General features: G+C 35.3%; 1 protein-coding gene across 1 annotated transcript in view; it reads left to right on the top strand.

Annotated features, from left to right (window-relative positions):
• Nucleotides 1-22,916, top strand: part of TRIM37 (Tripartite motif containing 37) — a 49,514-nt gene that overhangs the window by 12,477 nt on the left and 14,121 nt on the right. The window contains exons 7-13 of the mRNA XM_051211512.1: nucleotides 635-845; nucleotides 6,651-6,797; nucleotides 7,549-7,718; nucleotides 9,849-10,058; nucleotides 15,769-15,955; nucleotides 18,901-19,596; nucleotides 20,606-21,975. Of these exons, the coding sequence (XP_051071578.1) occupies nucleotides 635-845; nucleotides 6,651-6,797; nucleotides 7,549-7,718; nucleotides 9,849-10,058; nucleotides 15,769-15,955; nucleotides 18,901-19,596; nucleotides 20,606-21,975 (2,991 nt within the window). The remainder of the gene's footprint in view (nucleotides 1-634; nucleotides 846-6,650; nucleotides 6,798-7,548; nucleotides 7,719-9,848; nucleotides 10,059-15,768; nucleotides 15,956-18,900; nucleotides 19,597-20,605; nucleotides 21,976-22,916) is intronic.

The following is a 22,916-nucleotide window of genomic DNA, read 5'->3' as shown; positions in this document are numbered from 1 at the left end:
TCTCTCAGTTGAAGTGAAATTAAAAGAAATTGTTAGACGAGTACCTATATTTGACTATTATCTTTTGGATCATGTATTCTGTACTCCACAATTTAAGCTATGGAAGTTGAATTCGCTTCATTTCTATATCACGTCAAATTCTATCGGTTTTTATTATCTTTACGCATTATAAGCCCCTCTACAGATCCACCTTAGTGAATGACAGTCTTATATTCACTAATTTATCATTGTGCGGTGAATTTTTTCCAAACTTCTAATGATGAATCATTACATATGAAACCACTAATTCGAAAGTTGAACAGAAACCTTCCGGTGATATCAGATATTAGTCACGGTGTTTTCTAAATGGCGTGAAATCGGGGGTTGCAATTCACACAGAATTTGTGCTCAGTAATAGTATTATTCCGTGGTTTCGATTCTGTATGGTGTGAGTGCACATCGGGAGAATAAATGTTTCAAACTAGGAAAAAAATTGTCCGTCATGAGATTTATGATATATACAAGATAATTGACTAAACTATTTCCATTTTATTATCAATAACAACAAATTATTTTCTTTCTCTTCATCCCCATTGTTTTCTTCTGAATTGGGATTAAAATGAATAAATTTTCTACATCATTGGATTGTTTCAAGTTGTGAATTGCACAATGAACGCTTATCTGTATTTTGTACAACATGTGGCTATGCTATCTGTCACCAATGTGCATTATTTGATAATGATCATGAACAGCATTCATTTCGTCCATTAGATGATGTTTATAATGAACATGTAAAACAGATAAAGAATGAAATGGATCAATTTAAACGTAGACATTTAGAATTAATATCATTACTTCAAGATGTTGTAAGTTGGTGTTTCTTTCGTTCTTCTGTTACATTGTTTTTGTTGTTGTTGCTTTTTTCATCACTAAAACTTTCGGTCAATTAATTGTTATTACTGTTTTCTAAGAACACTATCAATAGGTATTGTTAGTAGTTAAGTCAAGCATGTGAAAAATGAAACAGTCAATACATCTTGTGCTGTCATCACAAAGTACTTGCAATTTCAAATGCATAGTACTTTCAGCAAATTCTAAGGTTCCACTTGTCGTTGGCGAACATTTTTAAACGGTCATCTAGTAATCTCTGGTTTTCAATAGTCCACCACCTATTAGTATCCTAAATTATCTTCAAATTAAATGATAGATTAAAATTGTATGAAAAGTGAAATTAGAATATCAAAACTAAACTAAACAATTAACAATAGCCGAACAATAGCAGAGAAAATCAAGACACCGAATACAGAGCATCAAACAAGAAAGTCAAGAGGAATATTATAGCCGAAAAGCAGAAATGTGTTGGAGACCTAGCAACGACAACGGGAAAAGCTGCAAGAGAAAGAAATATGAAACAACTATGTGATACGACGAAGGAACTAGCAGGGAACTACAGTAAATAAGAGAGACCAATCAAAAATAAAGGAGACAAGCCAATCACTGTCATTCGAGAACAGAGTAAAGGGTGGCGTGAGGACGGTCCACGGGTGAACTCGAGGAAGCTGTAAGAAGCTCAGAAAGAGCCGAAGATATTCCATCCAATCACCTTTTAGAAGAATTCTAGAATGCCTACATGTAGCTTCCCGATTGGACAATGCTAATAAACCCCTGTATATGGATTGGAGGACTGTAATTATGATCTCATTTTTACTAAAAACTATAAATATCTAAGTTTTGTATTATAATTGACACCGTCTGGAATAACATTCCTTTCACTAGTCTTCAGTCTTCTCATTGCGATTTGGAAGGGTTCTAGCGTTCAAGTGCTCAAGTTATACGCGTCATATCAAGAACATAAGCTCTAGATATAACAGGTGGATAGGACACTATAAAGAATTCTTGAATGTACTGGACCCACCGGACATCAAAGCAATAGACACAAACTTTCCTATAGTTGGCTCTCCACCAACGATCGAAGAAATCAGGAACGCCGGTCATCAGACAAATCAAGAGTGGGAAAGCAGCAGGACCTGACAATATACCAGCCGAAGCACCGAAGTCAGAAATAGAAGTAACTGCAAACATGTCTCATGTTCTATTCAGGAAGATTTAGGAGAAAGAATAAGTGCAGACGGACTGGAAAGAAGGATGCCTCATCAAGATACCAAAGAAAGGAAATCTGAACAAATATGAGGACTACAGGGGCATCACCCTATTATAGGTATCAGGAAAAGTTCTCAACAGAGTATTAATAAACCAGGTGAAAAATTCAGTAGATGTCCAACTTCGAGATCAACAGGCGGGATTCCATAAGGATCGGTTGTGCACAGACGAAATCGTGACACTCAGGATCATCGTTGAACAATCAGTTGAATAGCCAGTAAGAGTAAAGGATATTCGTAGGCTACTAGTATTCGATCATAGGTGTCTTCAAGCCATTGCTCATATATCCTGGGACCACCGAGTAAGTAATGAAGCTGTTAGGAAACGGGTATTAAGTAAGGATGGCAAATCGGTTGATGAAGTAGTGAAACTTCATCAGTTGAGATGGTATGTGTTACGTATGCTCAACCGCCGACTGCCTCTACGTGCGATGTTTTATGGTGCAGGAGCAGATTGGAAGAAAGCTATGGGCGGCCAGGCTCAAACTTGGCACAAATCCATGAAATCACTGACAAGTGCACTGAGCCATGTTGTTAGGTGCAGACTACCCAGTTGGGATCCGCAAGACGATAGCAACCGATAGCTAGAGACCTTGAATGACATGGCTCAAAATCGTTTGCAATAGCGTAGATGCATCCACTCTTTGTGTTCTCCCAAATTCTAATCTTCTGAATTATTCATGTCCCTTTTTTGCTCTTTCCAAATTTATTTAACTGGATGATACTCTTTGAATAACATCTTCAAACCCTAATCTTTCCGATTACTGCTTATACTTTTACTACCTCTACCACTACGAGATTTGAATCGACAATTGTATTTGTGTGCTAATGTGTTATGGCAACTGATGTACGTACGTACGAAGTTCTACGTTGTTACTGACTGACTGAATCACTATACATCAACTTCCTTGACTATGAGAAAACATTTGACAGCCTAGGTAGGAGGACCTTATGGAACCTTCTTCGACACTATGGTATACCTGAGAAGATCGTCATCATACGGAATTCATACGACGGACTACACTGCAAAGTCGTGCATGGATGACAGCTGAGAAATGTATTCCAAGTGAGGACATGAGTCAGGCAGGGCTGCTTACTCTCCCCTCTTCTTTTTCTTCTGGTGATTCACTGGATTATGAAGACCTCCACATCTGAGGGGAAGCACGGAATACAATGAACAGATTGGATGCAACTAAACGATTTGGAATTTGCAGATGACACAGCTAGTCTAGACCACACACACTAACAGATGCAGGTCAAGAAAAACAGTGTACCATAAGTCTCTACATCAGTAGGCCTCAACATACACAAGGGAAAAAGCAAACTCCTCAAATACAACACAGAGAACACCAAACCAACCACACTTGATAGAGAAACTCTAGAAGAGGTGGAAACATTCATGTATCTGTGAAGCACCATCGATTAACAAGCAGCATCTGATGCAGATGTGAAGGCAAGCATTGACAAAGGGTGACATTTCTGCAGTTGAAAAACATGGAACCCGAGACAACTGTCATCCAACATCAAAGATAAGATCTTCAATACGAACATCAAGACAGTTCTACTGTACGGAGATGAAACTTCGAGAACTACCACAACAATCATCAAAAAGGTACAAGTATTTATGAACAATTGTCTACGCAAGATACTCAATGTTCGTTGGTTGGATACCATCAGCAACAGTCTACTGTGGGAAAGAAGCCAGCTTTCAGCCGAAGAGGAAAGTAGGAAAAGACGTTGGAAGTGGATAGGATACACACTTAGGAAATCATTAAACTGCATCATGAAGCAAGCGCTAACTTGGAATCCTGAAGGTAAACGGAAAAGAAGAAGGCCAAAGAACAGACTACGTTGGGAATTGGAAGCATATATGAAAAGGACGAATAACAGCTGGAAAGGATTGCCGAGGACGGAGTTACTTGGAGAATCCTGATCGTGGACTCGTGCACCCCCACTAGGGTTGACAGACGTATGTAAGTTGAATACAGTTTACATAAACAAAGTATATTATTCCAGAGATCAAATAAAATGTCGAAACCTTCCTAGTAATGGTAAAAATCTGTATGTGGTGGAAAGATATCCAAATGATTTCTTTTCGTGTTTAACAAGCTTGTACATGATGAACGAGAAAGTCTTTTAGATCTTAAACTATTGATAATATAACCACCGTAGTAACCATATTTGTATAGATTTAAACATGTTACGTCAAAAATCTCCAATTCATAGTTGACTTTTTAACTGCTCTGACTTTTCATCACATATCGTTTCTTCAAAACTAATTTTGAAATACTTGTACAACTTGTTGTTTGTCTATTAGATATTTTTTAGATTGTGACGACAACCATGCCTTGATAAATCCAGGCTCCTAGATAATCGTCAGTTCGTCTTCCTACTGTCATAATCAGTCGTCAAAACTCGCTAATTATCTCAGCAAAATCCTGAGCAATAGCTTAAACAAATTACGTTATTACTTTTGTTAGTACGGATAGAATAATACGGAGAATCTTCATACATTTTTACTATATAATCATTTTGCGACTGAATTGTTATATTTTCATATTCCCCTTGTCGTAAGCTTCCCCTGTACTCATTAACTACTGTTTTATTTTTTTATCGTTCCTTCATTATTCCTGATTAGTTATTCACCTTTTGCCTTTGTTCTATCACTTGGCTTGTTTGTGCATGAATTATTATTTCTGGTTTGCCGGACAGTGACGTTTGTTAATTTATGTACATAAATCCATGAGTGAAATATAACGATAAAAGGTTTTGAGCTCGTCGTTTTCTTACTTTGGACTCAATACCGGACTGGAGGAAAGGATGCATCCTGCACCAATAAGCGTTGAGAATTATCTTGGTTGCTGCTGAAAGCTGGTTGATGTCGGTCACTGTAATTAATCAAAGCTAAGGTCGTCGGTCTAAAGCGGAAAGCATACTTGACTTAGCGTATTACAAACCGGATTCGTATTGGTGGAATCATATCTAGTGATTCAATTAGGGTCATATAAAAGACTCGAGAAAATAAAAATTTTGTTATGTTTGCATAATTCTTCGCTTAAGTACTGCCAAGTCCGTAATGATTTCTATTGTCATTTCTTCCATTTAGTACTTGGTAATTCATCTAGGGATATGTGAGTGATTCTGTTTCCGTAACCTAACTGCTCTATGTGCTAATAATCGATATCTCAAAGTGGAATTCACCTATTTTTAGCCCAACAATCAGAACATTAAGATTACCTCAATATCTTCTATTATTCGAACTCAAAAACATCACTATACATATAAATAATCGTTTTGACAGTCTTAACATTAAACTGAATATTACATCTGTTGGTCAATTGACTGTGATCTGTCGACAACGATTAACAAAGAATTCTAGAACGAACAATTGTTTTCAATAACTTCGTCATCAGGCTTAATAGTCATAAGTACATAATTATCGTACTGCAATGGCCAAAATAAGCCCTTTTAGTTAGTTAAACAATGATACGTTGAAAAAATAAAATTAACTTTAGAAGACCAAAGGAGGTATGTTCAACCTCCATGTTTACTTTGGTTAACGATTAGATAATGGCATACCTGGATCAGACACTGTATACCCCTGCGCTGGAACCGAGTCACGAAGTGAGCGTCAACTTTGGGATGCAGTTAGGTCCAGCTGACGAGTCCAAAATGGGACGAAACGCGCGTACTGGATTCCACTGCTAGCCAACATTTTTCTTTGCTTATAACGTTTGTGCTTAACTGCCTCCATGTTCATTTATGCTTTACCCAATTCTTAATTTACACATTTATCTTACTCAATTCACATAAATTTCTTTTCATAATTCACCTGGTAACACCTCTCTAACTACACCTTTTTATTCACACGCAATTATTATTATTATTAGTCATTATTATTATTGTTAGCGTGAACTGTACACTTTCATACACTGAGTTAGTTACACTAAACAACCCTTGCTTATTTTGACATGAAGTTCCACCTGGAATAGGTAATAATTTAAGAAAGGCTATTAGCAGCCAAACTAACATGACGCCAGTCCTACAAGTCATTGACTGTTAGTCTGTGCAGTGTGCGAAATTGTAAACTACCATACTAAGTTTGCAATCAATGGTTGAAGGTTAAGTTGACCTCAATGATGCTGTCACATTCATTCTTTATCTTCTAAATTTTAGCTTACTGTTATTTTGCACTTTTCATCCCTCCAGATTAATTAGCTTTTTTGAACGATGTTCTTTGTGTTTAGTTTCTCACTGAACTACACATTATTCTTCTTCCTCTTCCACTTTTAGTATGATAACTTCCTCCTCTTGTTTGTTATATATTAGGTATGGCAACTTGGGTTGATAAGAATTACTGGGTCCTATTTAACCTATGATTTATTGACTTGCCAGCTTGGTCATTTTCTTTCTCTTTTTATAATAATTATTTTTCGAGTTCCCTAGATCAAATAGTTTTGCTCCTTTTTAATTTTATTTTGATAATAATACTGATTATTGTTATTGCAATAGGAGAAGAATGTACAGGCTGTAAAACAAGCCAAAGAAGAACGTGTTCGAGAATTACGCAATGCAGTTGAATTAATGGTAGCGCGTTTAGATTCACAACTAAAATCGAAACTAGTTACTCTAATGAGTCAACGTAGTCAATTATTTCAAGTGAGTTAAATTTGTTTTTCAAATTACACTCAACAAACATAAAATCAGTCCTCTCTGTTAATGTTGTTTATGACTGGTTGTCTATTCAGATTTTCTCACTTTCATGTGTCTTTACATTCTCGTCGACTTTTCTGTCCGGTTAACCTCTTAGTCTTTAGTCTACTCACTTTTTCTATATGGATTGGTAAATTGTCCATTCGCTTACCGATTGGGAGTTGATCTGTATTACATACATCTGGAAATTTCCCTGTTCAAACTTTTAACATTTTCAATAGAATTTATGTTCTTAAATTTCTGCGTACATCGATAAAACTAATAACATATTTTATCGTGTGGGGCTGCTAGTCAATGTTAATGTACGTTTGAACGAGATCACTCACTTCGTCCAGTGTAACGTTTTTTGCCTTTGGCTCAATTCCTTTTTATAGATGACAACTCACTAGTCTACCTTTGATTTTATTATTTTCAGTTTGTCTTAAAACAAATTGAAGTCATAGTGTTGGCTTATTAGGGATGTTGATTCTTAAAGGTCTCCTGTAGTGTTCGACAGTTTCTGATTCGAGTTCTCGGAGAACCAGTGTTTATTCATGAGGAATTAATATAAACTGAAATAATCTATTTCGTACCCTCTTGATTTTCAATAATTTTTTTCAACTAGAAGAAAATACCACTTTCTTAGCTTGTCATATATGGATATCATGTACATTTTCTCGATTGCTTTCGAAAATTTTCATTTTGTTTTATTTATTAGGAAATTGAATCACTTGAAAATCTTTTGCATGATGTTCAATATGCGGTAGATGTTGCGAAACCGTCTGAAATGGTAGAACGATCATCTGAAATTTTAGCACTGCTTAGTGATGTACATTGTAAACCTATGGCTTCGTTTGTTAGTGCGCCTGTACCAGCTGACTTTGTAAGGTGATTAAATTAGTTTATTGTTTTTAAATTGTATTGGTTGTTATCTATCTCATCTAATCAGATCCAATAATAGTTATGCGCTATCGGACGTTAATTATTACAGCATTAAACTTGTGAGTAAAGTGTTATTCACTTATAAAATTTGTTACGAATGACAGTGTATCATGATTTAAATAAATTAACAACGTAGCAGTCACTTAGTCATACTCAGCACACAACCTGTTATCCCTACCTAATACCCCTGTTCTAACCTCTGGATTGGTTACTCGGTAGTATTACCATATGCAAGCAGATCTTCGAAGGTATCTATGACCAAGTATCAGTAATACAAGAATAGCCCTCCTTTGTAAATGCCACATTTCACGGTCATAGTGTAGAACACAGTGAACTTCTGAGCAACAAACTTGTCCTTGTGGTGGTAAATGGACATCTCTCTTGGAACAGCAGTGACGTAATTTGTCAGAAACCAACCCTGCTTCCTGAATTTGTGCCAAGATTTCATCAGACACCAACCCACTAGGGGAAAGTGAGTTGGCAAAATGCTTCAAAGTATTAGTTGTTTAGAATGTAGTATGCGATCCAGTAAATCTCAGAGCTAACTAGTGTATACTTTTATAGTTATGATTGGATCAGGATTGAAGACAGCACAGCGAACACGCTCGGTTGTATTCAAATTAGAACAGCACTGTTAGATTTTGATAAAATAATTTTTTCATGTGAAACACTACAAGTGGTCGGCCCGCTTAACTATTTCATTGCCTATAATTAATGGAAGCGTTAATAAAGATCAGTCTTGCAACAAAGTTTTACATTTAAAGGGAGAGAAATGCATCTCAAACATGATTGCATTGTTGCTCAAGGCGATCAGAAGACTGTATTTTCTCAGAATCTTCGTCAAATAGGGTTGTGTCATCTGCATATTTCACGTCAGCAAGAGAATCTCCTGGTAGGAGTCGAATTCAGGCGAATCTAGTGTTATCTCAATAAGAATGTTTTTGACAAAGTTGAATGAGAATAAAGTAAGCTGACAACCCCGTGCTTGATAAAATTAAGTGGTGTTTTTATGGGATTTGAATTTTCTAGGTTATGATTCAAAAAGGTTTAAAACACCATAATATGATGAAACCGTTGGTCAATAGCTTTTCTAGTAAAGCTTTCAATTAATTTCTCAAAGGTGAATCATGAAATTAACAAACAACTGGACTGTTCTAATACTCAAACATCGTGTATCAACAATTTTCATACTGTAGTATCACTAGAAGTGTCTTTTTTTATTAATACTAGACTGCGGCATACATTATGAGTTAAAAAGTGGTGTGATAGAAAACGTATTTAAATTATGTGGTTCTTAAAAGTTTTACTAACTGTTTTCTTAATCGGTAACTCACTATCATAGTTTTTAGTCAATTATTATTGTCTCCAAATGTTTGCGCAACGTTTTTACAAGTAGACGAATCTCCCGAGACCGATTTAGTTTCCATAACAAGTAACTAAGTCTTTGAAAGGGATGATCTATGGCTTATTCAGTGACTTGATATATCGATGTAAGATAATAAGTGAATGTACTAAGAATCTCCTTTCAACAAGCCAATAGCGTGTACTGCGATACTCACATCTTGAAAAGATATTAACTCTAGTTCAGACTATTTATTAATGGAAAGTAGTATAGCGTCAAACACTAAAAAAGACGCCACGCCATAGGGTAATAAGTTAATTTAATTACTTGAAGTAACCTTATCCTAATTATTTTCTGTAGCTCTTCACGATAATTTCAAACGTTCCGAAAGTTTGTTTTTGAAGAAAGGCAAGAATTAGAATGACAAAGGTTACCAATAATAACCTTGTTCCACACCAAATCTTACCTCAATGTAAAATTTCAATACATATTTGGTTGTAAGCAGCTGATGAGAAACCACGAAATATAGTGAATTCATATTATTCTGCATCCATATTCGTTTTGGCTTTATTTAAATTCATAAAGGGAACTAATTGCATGGAGGTTTGTTTTTGGCTATCGTCCTATAAGTTAGGAAGCAATGCATTAGGTTGAATATCTTTGATATGTTTGTTCGCTTTGTTCTCTCTGTTCTTCTAATGTTTTTGTCTTTTTTCCATATCACTTATTTTTAGTGAAATTGTACCTCCTTATGAATCGAGTACATTCACACTCCAGCCTTATTCCATTATGAAACAAAGAGCTGATCCTGTGTATAGTCAACCATTACATGTAGGTGGTTTAAGCTGGCGTCTTAAAGTTTATCCAGATGGGAATGGTGTTGTACGTGGTAATTATTTATCGGTGTTTTTAGAATTGTCTGCTGGATTATTAGAAGCATCCAAGTGAGTATTCCTCACTTTGATTCTTTGTCTGTTTTATTACTCATGAGGACATACCACCGATTTTTTGAATGCAGCATTTTAAATGTTTGGTTTTATGTTAGCTACTTGACTAATATCACACTGTGTCCAGTAGTTTATATCGTTTTATTCTATCCATTGTTATCTCTAAAATTATCTTACTTGTTTTCATCTTTTCTTAGTTGTTTCTATATTTCTAGCGAGAAAACTGACCTCATCATTAGTCCAACACATACATGAATCACGTGACCTAAAAAATTGCATCAAGAGTTCATTGACTATGATAATCAAACAACTGAGTAGTATTCCAGATCATTATTATTTATATTAGTGTTGTTTAATTAGGTTTGAAATTGATTCTCTGCGGAGAGGGATTGATTTTCCTTCATATATGCTGTTACGTGAAGTTTCTAAAGTTGTGTCAAGAAATTCCTTAAATAAAGTCTCAGTTACTGTTAAATGAAGTTCTTCTAGGTTTTCCATGGTGGTCTAGCCCCAGTTGACTCATGATTTCAACCATTAAAATTTCTATAATATCTACAAAACCCGTTCTGATACTTATCACTAGTGACTGGGTTCAAGACGTTTTTCCTGGAGTTCTAGTGAGAAACAGTGACCAGTGGAGTTCAACCAGGTCTGTTGTGAGATGGTAAGTCACTGAAGACAATGGTGGGTGTGTCGCTCAGTCTCGTGAATTAGTTGAATTCAGACATTAACACCACTGGATACCGTCTCAATGATCCAGAGGTTAGGCATTCGCGCGCGAGACCGATAGGTCCTGGGTTCGAATCTTGCGAGGCAGAGTCGTGGATGCGCACTGCTGAGGAGTCCCACGATATGACGGGACGGCCTTCTAGTGCTTCCAGGTTTTCCATGGTGGCGTAGCTTCAATTGACTCGTGATCTCAACTATTAATATTAAAATTACTATAATATACACAAAACCCCTTCTGATATTAAATGAAACAAATTTTTATTGGTAACCTTGCAAAATAGTAAGATTTATGAATTTAAATTAGTAATTCACATAGAGAAACATGAATGTTCTTATTTAACGAAGCTTTTGTAGAAATAAATTACATTAATCATGAAGAGGTAATCCTCAGCATATGATTCTCTCCGACAATCCTAAAGCTTTAATAATTATAGCTATTAACTTCCATTATCTCCAAGTATCCACAAAGTTTTCGTCATTCATATGATGTATGGTTATTCTCACACTTAAGATTATCGTTCACGTTAAAACTCGAAAGCAACTCGCTTCACAAGCATAAATCACATATGAAAAATAACCAGAGTTGTAGCAAATCACATGTTAATTAAATAGAAGAATGTTGTATCTTAAAATGACATCACACTGGAAAACAAAACAAATACTACACTGAGTAATTATCACATTGAATTAAAAACGGAAGTAATGGTGATCAAGAAGCCTCAATGGGTAAAAGAATGTAATTTTGTCTTCCCATCCTGTCATTCAATCACTATGAATCAATGGATTCCATGTAGTGGTATGAATCATTTGGATATACATGGAATCATTGAGCAGAATATGTATCCACTTCTTTTATAAAAATATGGTTATCACGCTACTGGCTAATTGAAAATCTTGATAGAACAACAGAAAACAGAGTTGATCTAAAAAATGTAATATATTTTTACTATATTAATTTTCTCTCTGCTTTATTTACAATTATCACTTTCTTTACTTTCACATAAAATGCCTTGACAAGTATAGAAGTTTCACAGGTTGAAATCATATATCATTTGAAGCTAGACCACCATGGGGTGGTGTGGAAACACTGAACGGCCGTCCACGTCCTAGTACGGGACTCCTCAGCAGCACGCACCCCGCGGGATCCGAACTCAGGACCTAATGGTCTAGCGCGCGAGCACTCAACCACTAGACCACTTATCCGGCATCCAACCGCGGCAATGTCTAGCTCACTGAAGACAATGGTGTATGGTGGCGCAACTTCGTGGATTGGTTGAAGTTAGACATTAACACCGTTGGATGCCGTATAAGTGGTCTAGTGGTTGAGTGCTCGCGCGCTAAACCATTAGGTCCTGGGTTCGATCCCGCGGGGTGCGGGATCGTGGGTGCGTGCTGCTGAGGAGTCCCGTACTGGGACGAAACGGTCGTCCAGTGCTTCCAGGTTTTCCATGGTGGTCTAGCTTCAATTGACTCATGATTTCAACCTGTGAAATTTCTAGAAATCTCCACAAAACCCATTCTGATAAGTATAGAAGTGACCAGATTGTTTAAAATGTACAGCTCAAATACATCAATTTTTTTCATATCAACTCCGTCTTCTCATTGTTTTATCAAAATTTATGAAACCGACTAATTGCTTTAAATTGATTAAACTAATCTTATTATAAAATCCGTAAACATAATCAAACTGTGTATAGGGTCAAGGTGATTTATCATAACATTTATGGTGCACTTTAAAGTAACAAGGTCAATCACGTGTACCGCAGGGGGGCTTTAGATTGTAAATTGTATGTGTGTGTGTGGATCTGTCCTGTATGCTATATTTTACAATCGTTTACATGATTTTTATCGGATTCATTTTCTCCTTTTTCCACCCAGTTAGTTTTAACCAACACATAGCGGCTCAGCAGAACAACAATGAGTCATTGGGGTGATTTCAATCGATAAGTCTAGAAAAATATTGTTCGATGTGAAATTCAGACAAAGGTGATTAGCAATAACAGTAGTGATTGGTTAATAGTACTGTAAGATAAGTTCAGCCTTGATTTTTAGTCATAATAACGAAAATCGATAATTTCATGAACACTATCAAATTCGTTAGTAGGTTAGGATGTGATCATTTTATTTATATTTATTTGAACACATAAATATTGGTACAGTGGGCACCGAATACATATGCGCCACACAAGTCACTTGATTTTTATGTGGGCTGTGATACTGCCCATATACCCAGACCGAAGCAGATGGTTTTCTCAGGGGGTCACATTCTAAGCCTTCGACTCAAAAGTCTGATCCATAAGGCAGTGGAGCAACGTCAGGAGTCGCAGTCCCGTGGTAGCCAGTGACCAACGATTGGCTCATATGCCATTTCTTCCCTCAGGATACTGGAGCCTATGTGCACCATTAGTTTGTAATCAAGGTTTTCCGACTTCCCTAGATGGATCCACGATATCCACCAACCCTGTTAAAGCACTGGACATTCACTTTTCGTCCTTTCAATTTCGTTAACAAACCCCCACCCCGATAAGGCAGTGAGTAGGAGTTTTCTGGCAGTGGCTGTATACTCGTGGCCATGTGAGAGCATTTCTAGAGAGAGAGCTGACTCTCCCCACCCTCGGCTATACCTGGTCATTTGGGGGCCAAATAAAAAAATGTACTGTTTTTTTAACTAACCCATATCGGAAGTTGCATGTAGTATGGTTGAACTCCTGAAACTATTTCAGTTAGGGGTTCAAGGTCTTAGATGAAATAAACGCGAAACTGATAATCCTCGAACATATACAATTCACTTTTCAATTGTCAAATATATATTTGTAACAGATTCTACTTTCTTTATGGCTGATTTAATTACTGAAAAACATTTATGTGGCTAAGAATGCCTTGTTGAAAGCATTAAGCTAGATAATTAACTGCTTGTTACTCGTTAGTAAATATGAGTTAGATAAATGTTTAAAAGTTGTTACACTGATAGTTGAAGAAGTTCTAGCAGTCATTTCCAACTAAACTGCTGACTAACTAATAACGTATAAGTTATGTAAATGGAAATTACTAATTCTGACTGTATATAGGGGTCTGTTGTGTACAACAACTATCTAATTCCATAGTATCACAAAATGATTGTAAGAATTCTATTGATTTTCAGTAATTATATAGTTGATCTCAGTACGAATAGGGTAAATGACGAGTTTCTTTCAAACTTTTTAGTTTATTGATGAATCGGAGAACCAGTTGTGGAATTTGAATTAGATTGAGTTGTAAAATAAAATACAAGACGTCGAAACTAAGAGTTTATTGGAAGCTTGTGTTCGCGGAAGTATGAGACTATTCAGCGAAGGATTCTACCAATAATTTAAGAAACTAAATAGTAACAGCGATAATGAGATGAATAAATCAAACATACAAGATAACGAAACGTCTGACCTGATACAATGTCGTATTAACTTAAACGGTTCAAACGTGATTTTAGTACGGTCAAACTAACTTGAAGAAAATGAGTCATTTAAAACAAAAATAATGGAGTTATATATTTGAAAAAGAAACAAGGAAAATTTAAGAAATGGAACATGTGAAATTATTTGGTATTAAATCTGATTTTCTTGTCAGATTCAGAACATCTGGAATGTTTGGTCCACTTCAAATCAAAGGTCAATGAAATTATAGACTAATGCCAAGTGTTTGTATGATTCACCCTTAGCTTCACACTGATGTATACGATAACTGGGCTTGCGTAACTATTTAGTTCTCTGGGTGTTTACAACTTAACAGGTGTACTGCCCTTAAGCTAGATTATAATCACCTCAGTGTGATTAAATACCTTCAATCTAGTAATCCCTTCGGTTGTCAGCAAGTTAACTTTTTGTAAAACTAAGCAGTTATTCTGGCTGATTCGAAAACCAGGTTTTGTTCCTAGTTCGCGAGAATCATATGTAGAACTTTCCTACATTTGTTACTCGGAGCGTACTTGAGATTGCATTTCTCTCGGATCTCCAACTTCAAGACTTTGTTGTTTATGTTCTCGAGACTAATTAAAAGCTTTTTCTGTGAAACAGACCGATCCTCGAAACTTTGGATTGATCAAATGTTCGTCCTAACACAGCATATTTATGAAGAAATTAAACAAAATTAAAAATTTGAATAATTGTAATTCATGCCTTTTGTGTTGTAACGAAGGGGCAAAGATTCCTGGTTTTCCATAGTTTTGCTATTTTCGATCATTATAGGTCATGTTTAATAGGGTTAGTTAACCTGTAATTATCACAACAGACCTTCAGTAATCGAAATTAAATAATATAGAACTAACTGATAACTTCATTCAGTTTAGTTAAAAAACATTTACTGCAATGTTCAAATATATTCATAATTAACGCGTTAGATTCTGATATTTTTTCTCATTTGAAGTTTGGGGAATTTTTTTCTTGTTTGCTAAAAGTTGAAGACTATCTGGATGTAACATACAAATTCTTTTGTGGATCGTGGCTAACTCGATTTTAGTTAGAGGGCAGTTGAAATGTTATTCCCGTCATTTTGGTAGATCTTTGATTCATCTCTATCCCAACTGCCAGACTTCTTAATTACTAGTTTCCTTTAGTCCTCTCAATAATTGTCTACTGTGTAACATCACCGCTTCATTTCATATCTTTTGTTCACGACAAATGTTTAATGTTTTCATCCTCCCTACATCAAAACTACTTGAAAATCAAATATTAAACACTCATTGTTTTTATTGTTGCTTGTTCAACATACTAAGGATGATACCAAATTATCTTGAGATGAAAATTATCGTTTTGTCCAATCTAGTATATAACCCTTATTTTCCTTTCTTCATCCTATGCGTAGGGAACATTCAACAAAGATGCGTACAGACGCGTAATACTTTCATCCATTTTACACCGTGAATTATTGAATAATTATATTTATTGAAGACATGCCGTTTATCCCACTGTTTTAAAATAAATCTTATAATTACTCTTCCTTTTAGATATGAATATCGTGTAGAAATGGTTCATCAACAATCTCGTGATCCTAGTCGCAATATTGTACGTGAATTCGCTTCACATTTTGAAGTTGGTGAATGTTGGGGTTATAATCGTTTCTTCCGTTTGGACTTATTAGTTAATGAAGGTTATTTAAATAGTGAAACAGACTCGATACTACTTAAATTCCAAGTAATTTGTGTATTTTTACTTTTGGTTTTACACTTTTTAATTGCTTACATTACTTTCCAGTTTATATGCGGAAGGTATCAACCCAGTAAGTCCGTAACTAGACAACGGAGAACCATAAATGTCCTTCGACCTAAGTTGCTATATTTTAGCTTAGTGCAACGAGTTTAAAAATTAACACTACAAAAAACAAAGATGTTGAATTTATTAATTAATGTTTTTTTATTTGGCTAAATCTAACCTGTTCTAAATCTCCTTCCATGCCGGGTAGCATCGAATATTGATTTGATAAGTGTGTGACCTACATTGGCCATCTTAGTTCATGAAGTTACAGTCTCATCAGTTGATTTACTATCTGAAACTGTACTCCTTAACTCACTAATACTCAGTCGGTTCATCCAGTACTTCGGAAATAAATACTTACCATCTACACATCTACTTTCATTAACTGTCTCATAGGCATAACGTAAAACATACCGGACTACCACAAACTATACTCGTCCTTTGTTAGGTAGGTGAACATCTCTTCATTTTCACAGGTGGTGTGTGTTGACAAAAACCAAGGGACCCTTTTTATATTTATGCAAATATCACATCACTAAGCAACACCACATCTGGTCTGATGAGAACCAATAAGTACGATCAACAAATTTGTTCTTCGTAGGTAAATCGAGATTCGCGCAATATAATCCGCTCATTTTTGAAATTTTTTCTCACTTCAACCACAAACATACATATATCAGCAGGGGTTTTGTGGAGATTATAGTATATATTTGGATAAATTTGAATAAGGATGTCTACGTAACAAAAAAGGTTATCTATTCATAAGATAAGTAAACAATTCAATACAATATCTTACGATAAATAAGTAACTTGAGTTGTAATCAGTAGCAAAAACGTGGGTGGAATAAACTAGAATATAGAAAAAAATAAGCAAAAACTCAATGGGAATGTGAAACTGTAATCAGTGTTTTGTAGTCATTGTAAAAATGTGGGAAAAAATTAGATATTTAGTTATTTGTTTGAAATATTAGGATAAAAATTATTTACTGTTCAAGCGACGGCGAAAATTGAAGTTAGTCAGTCAGGTACAACGTGGGATCAAGCACATATATGCATCGGTTCAAGTTGCCACACCTCATTAGCACAACAAGATGAACACCGAATTCATAGAAGTAGTCACTTCAATGATAGTAATGTATAAAAGAAAGATTGAATATAAGGATATAGTACAGGAAGAAAGAATTAGTTCGTAGAAGGAAAGGTATAAAGCAATTTCAATCTCACAGTTTAAGGGAAGATAAAGAATGTATACACCGACACCATTGTGATCGATTCCCAGCCATGTCGCACAGTGTCCAACCATTGGTTACTGTAGTCGCGCGAACCCTAACCATGTAGTTTGGATCTGCCAACATGGCTTAGACTAGAAGTTAGTGACTTCCAAGACTGATGTCACGCTTTGGTTCGACTGCCTTATCTTTCTTCCAACCGTCTCCAACACTGGTCAGCCTTACGCGTGGTGGTAGTGTCCAGGCACACGTAACACGGGGCCCAACCATCTCAGTCGATAAAGATTCACAACCTCATCAACTGATCTACCATCACTCTCTAATACTCTGTGTCTAACCTCACTATTACTTACCCGGTGATCCCAGCAGATGCCAGAAATATTTCTAAGGTATCTTCTACTCTTAATTAATGGCCATGTTTCTCTGCCGTAAAGTAGAACGGAACGAACTGCTGCGCAGTATACTCGTCCTTTTATTGATAGACGGATATCTCGCCTTCACCATAGGCGACATTTCCTCAGTGAATAAGTGAACCTCCTGGTAGGAGACCAATCCCTGGAAATTCAATCTATGAGAGCGTTATTTCCAGCAGTTGGTCTATGATGAGACTGAACAAAAATGGAGATAGTGGACAACCTTGCCGGACACCACTTGAGGTTGCAAAATCAGATGACAGTTCGCCATAAGTTCTGACTCGACTAGTAGTGTTCGAATAAAGAGCCTTCACAAGGTTTATGTACTTCCGAGGTACAACTTTTAATGACACACTGCCACAGAACCTCGATCTACAGAATCAAATGCTGCAGTGGACTTAGTAGAAATCCATTTGTTTTTCGTGACCCTTTGGTTTAAATCGTTGATAGATGTTGCTGCTGTTTCCACATCTGTTCGCATATCTATCCAAGCAACATCTGGTTTGGCCTCGTTTTCAGAACTACCTAAGTGTGACCTCAGTTGTTCCTGGAACCTACTTTTGGTTTTTTCGTCACTCAATTCAATTCTAATGGATCTTTTTAGTGTGGCTTCTCTGCGTCCAGTGGGGCGCAAGCAGATTCATCCCCGTATTAGAGCATGGTCGGAGTCGAAGTAGGTATTCTACATCACATGCAGTTTACTTAATTGCAATGTAATTTTATCGAACTCGAGGAATATTTGTAGTGATTGTATAATTTGAATTTTGCTTTTATCACGAAATTGTGTCAGTTGGGGAATTATTTAGGATCATGGGGTACTAGGCAGCTATTTCATCTCAGTTTGTAACGTATAATCAGGAATTGAGCATCTGATGTTGAAACTCAGTGGTCTACAGGTAACGGACTCATCAGAAAGTTTGGAGTTCCTGTAACCAATACCTGACTCGATCGTAAGTATCCCCAACCAAGGAACTTAAGACGGATTGAAATAGCTATTCAGTCCTCTCTGTCTTTCAATGGTTCTCTAACTGAAGTAAGTTTATTTTGTAGGATGACGTGAAATTGAACGATATACATTAAACTCCCATCATAATTACTGTAATCGACAGGTCATAAAATTGTAAATTTACTTGTCTTTCATGTATAAAGCTTCCATAAAGTCATTGGTAATGAAAGTTACCATTGATTATTATTGTTGTTGATAATTTTTAGCGATATAACTTCTTCCTTTAAAAAAAATTAGGTAAGAGCGCCAACTTACTTTCAAAAGTGTCGCGACCAAAATTGGCATATTTCACAACTTGAAGCGAATCAAGGCCATTGCTTTACGCAGTTAGCTGAATTAAAGGAACGTTTATCTATTGAAGTAGCCAGACAAACAAATATTATTTCTGTTGCTAATACTGCTACTGCTCCCTCTCCCAATACTGATATTTTTAATTCAACTGTTGTTACTACAACAAGTAGTACTTCTGTTATTTGTCTACAGTCAACAGATGCATTAAAACCTTCAAGTTGTCTCTCGGATCCCACTTCTTCTTCTGCAATTAGTCAGTCAACATATATTATGACAACTCCTTCTCCACTTCAGCTTCAGTCACCATTATCATTACTTACACAACCTATTAATGAAGAATTTACTGATAATTATACTAATGAGTCGAATAAGTATGTAGCATCTGTTCCAGAAATGAAAAATCAAGATTGTATAAACATGGATCGAAATGATTGTACATCTCAATGTTGTTTTATAAACAATGTGAATAACACTTCTATTAGGGATCATTTAACAAATAGTGCAAATCATACACAGTCACTGTGTGGTGTCAGTAATAATAATAATAATAATTTAACTAATGAAGAGGTTGATGATTGTTTAACTACGGTCAATATATTGAACTCAAGAACTACCGATGTCAACAAGGAATACGATGAACAGGTAAGTTGTAGATGACATATATATCATATGTATAATAATGATTTTTAATATTTCAAGTCAAAGTAGCGTTGACATTATTCCATATAGTTTCTCACAAAGTCGATTAATTAAATTGTATATTTTGTTCTAAGGAGTTGGATGATATATTTAACATTTTAAACGAACGTTATCCTAAAATGAATTAATACATGTAAGACGTTTGATAATATGGATCAGAATCAGCCACAGTAATGCAGTTGCAATCACTCTTTGTTTACCATTAGTTCCTGGGTTTCAAAACTATTTCAATACGTTTTATTCTTCCAGAATCATATTCTGCCACTGCTTTTTTACACTACTAATTCTATTACTACTTCCGCTACCTTAATATTCTTCTTCATAATTTCATCTCACTATGCGATACCGTGAGCTAATGCACATTTTTCGCAGGTTCTTACGTTCCTTACTTTACATGGACTTAAATTCAGACATTTAACTCTTACGGAGAACGTGATAACTAATGATCTAATAGTTTGTGTATTTGAATGATTACATGTACTGTTGGTCACGTAGTAGACTGTGTCAGTTAGCATATATTGGGATCCAACTTATATGTCAGTGACATTCAATACCCAACCAAATAGTTTATACTTACCAAGATGGTTCATATCTAGTTAGTGACTGTGATCTGATTTTTTATCTTCTTACAATTTACTTTTATGCTCAAAAGAGCTATGTATTAAGGTAGGTGGTTGGTGGAGATACGCAACAAATCTTGTTCACTGGAGTCAGCCTTATCAACTGACTTGCCAAATTTATCTAGTACCAGGCTTCTAACTTTATTGTTGGACACACAAGTGTTACTCTTTAGTGGAGCCATGCTTCGAATACACATCTTTTTAATGTGTGGGCATAACAACTGTAATGGTAAAGTGGGCTAGTCTAACGATCATAATAAAGCATTTTCATAATAAAACAATTTTTCTTTTGGTTTTCACCTTTAAAAATTTCTTCTTAAATTACATTTTAGCTCAATGAATTACAAACGAATTCAATTACCCAGTTATCTATGGACATTTCAGAGCCATTATTAAATTTAATTTTGACCGCAAACCAGCAAGAACAACCTGTAATAAACTCGTCGATTTTATCAAGTTTGGATATCAGTCAATTAACTGCTTCATATAGTAATGAGGATAATAATCATAACAACAATAATGTCAATAGTGAGGAAGATGTCTTGTTTATTGATTCAAGTAAATATTTTAATACTAGTGAACAGTTAATGCCTCATGAGGATGTTGATATAGAATCTACTCATTTCAGTGAACCAATCTCTTATGGTGGTGATGATGAAGGGGAATATGGTGATGGCGACTCTGAGAACAACAATAACAATGATGAAGGTGGTGTTGACGGGGTAGAAAAAATAGACGATAATGATGACGAAGTGGATGGAGATGATGGTGGTGATGTTGGTGAAGATGATGATGTAGAACAAACGGATAATGATGAAGATAATGTTGGTGGTAGACAACAAAATTCCATGTCGAAATTTCACAACTATACAAAATCGAATAATGATATGGATAATAGTTTAATTGATGATAATGACGACGTTGAACAAATTAGACAAACTATACATGATTATGACACAGTATCACAAACATCGGAGATTCTCTCGGATCATGACAGCTTGCAATCGAGTATTGATTCAAATAAATTATTGTTGTTAAAAAGTAAATTTATGAATAAACCGAAAAATTCATCAAGTATTATAGATTCAATTAAGGCATTGAAAAGTCAAAAGTCAACTATTGCTGCGACTACAACAATTACTACTCCGAACACTAATAATGGTGTTATACCAATGATAGAATATGAGTGTAATCTTATAACGGATGTTGGTAGTGATATAAACTCAAGTTATGATGATTATGAATATCATGCTAGAAATAGGAATACAATTGAGGAGCTTTTAAAACTGCCTGGTCTACGATCTACCAATGGTAGTATTAGTAATAATAGTAATAACATCAGTAATAAACGAAAGGTAAACCAAACCTCACGTCATCCATTATGGTTTAAATTATCTACAAAGGATAAACCAAAATTACAGTTCAGTGAGGCATCAACGAGTCGGTTCAATAATGACAATAAATTACAATGCAATTTCAAAGAACAAAAACCATTTTCTATTATTCCAACACAGATGATAGACAACACACATAATACTAGCAGTAATAATAATTGCAATAACAATGAACTAGATATGGACTCTTCACCTAGATCAATTTTTAGCGAAAAGTTGAATGGATGTCGATCCTCTTCAAATTATCAACCGGGAATAGTTAGTAAATCAAATTGGGAAAGAAAAACCAAAGATCCCAATATTTGCAGGTAGGTCGTCCCTTATTGTACCTAATTATGTGTATATCAGTAGTTCTACATAATTTAGGACTTGACACAGAAGAGTATATCGGTCCCTGTTTGTCACAATTCAATATCGGTCATTAGCATAACGAAATCTCCATAAAATATTCAAAAATGAATATTTGAGCGAACAATTGTTTTCAGTAACTTCATCATCAGGCTCTACAGTTATAAGTCCATCATTATATTTTACAAAGGCCAAAATAAGGCATGTATTAATGAATTTGACAATGTTATATGTTAGAAAATGGTAAACGTTTGCATCTGTTATGATATAAATACTTCAGTGTCCAGTCACAATCAGTAGAATAGTATTATAGCAGAAATAAAAATGCAAAAAAATTGTGTGAATAAAATGCATAGTAGGAGAATTTCATCTTGTTAATTGAGTTAATAATAATAATAATAATAATAATAATAATAATAATAATAATAATAATAATAATAATAATAATAATAATAATAATATGTAATAAGGGGGTTGTTATCAAGGTAATTACGACAAACGAATTGGGAATAATGGATGTGAAGATTAAGATAGAGGTAATCAATTAATAATAATAGTAATAGTAATAATAAGGGAAAAAAGGAAGGCAGGAAGGGGTAAGAGGTTTATAATATTCAGTCTAGGCAATCAGTGATCCAGTCGTAGGCCAAGATAAACGTAGAAGCTGGATATACCTTTTCTGGACACATAAGTTTAGTTTTCTGGAGTTGGTCCAGATGGCTTCGGCTATGTAGAGTAACCGTAATCTAGCACCTTGAGGTAGATATTTTGGAATTTGATATAAAACAGAGAAAGCTTCCTCTATTTTTATATGTTCACTATCTACCAAGTGAGAAAGGATAGTGTTGTTGATCGATTTAGTGACTCCTTTTCCCAACCATGCTGATACATGTTCATGAAC

The sequence above is a fragment of the Schistosoma haematobium genome, chromosome ZW, assembly GCF_000699445.3.
Source record: "Schistosoma haematobium chromosome ZW, whole genome shotgun sequence".
NCBI lineage: Eukaryota > Metazoa > Platyhelminthes > Trematoda > Strigeidida > Schistosomatidae > Schistosoma > Schistosoma haematobium.
The sequence above is the reverse complement of the archived record's forward strand: the minus strand, read 5'-3'. Positions and strand labels throughout refer to the sequence as shown.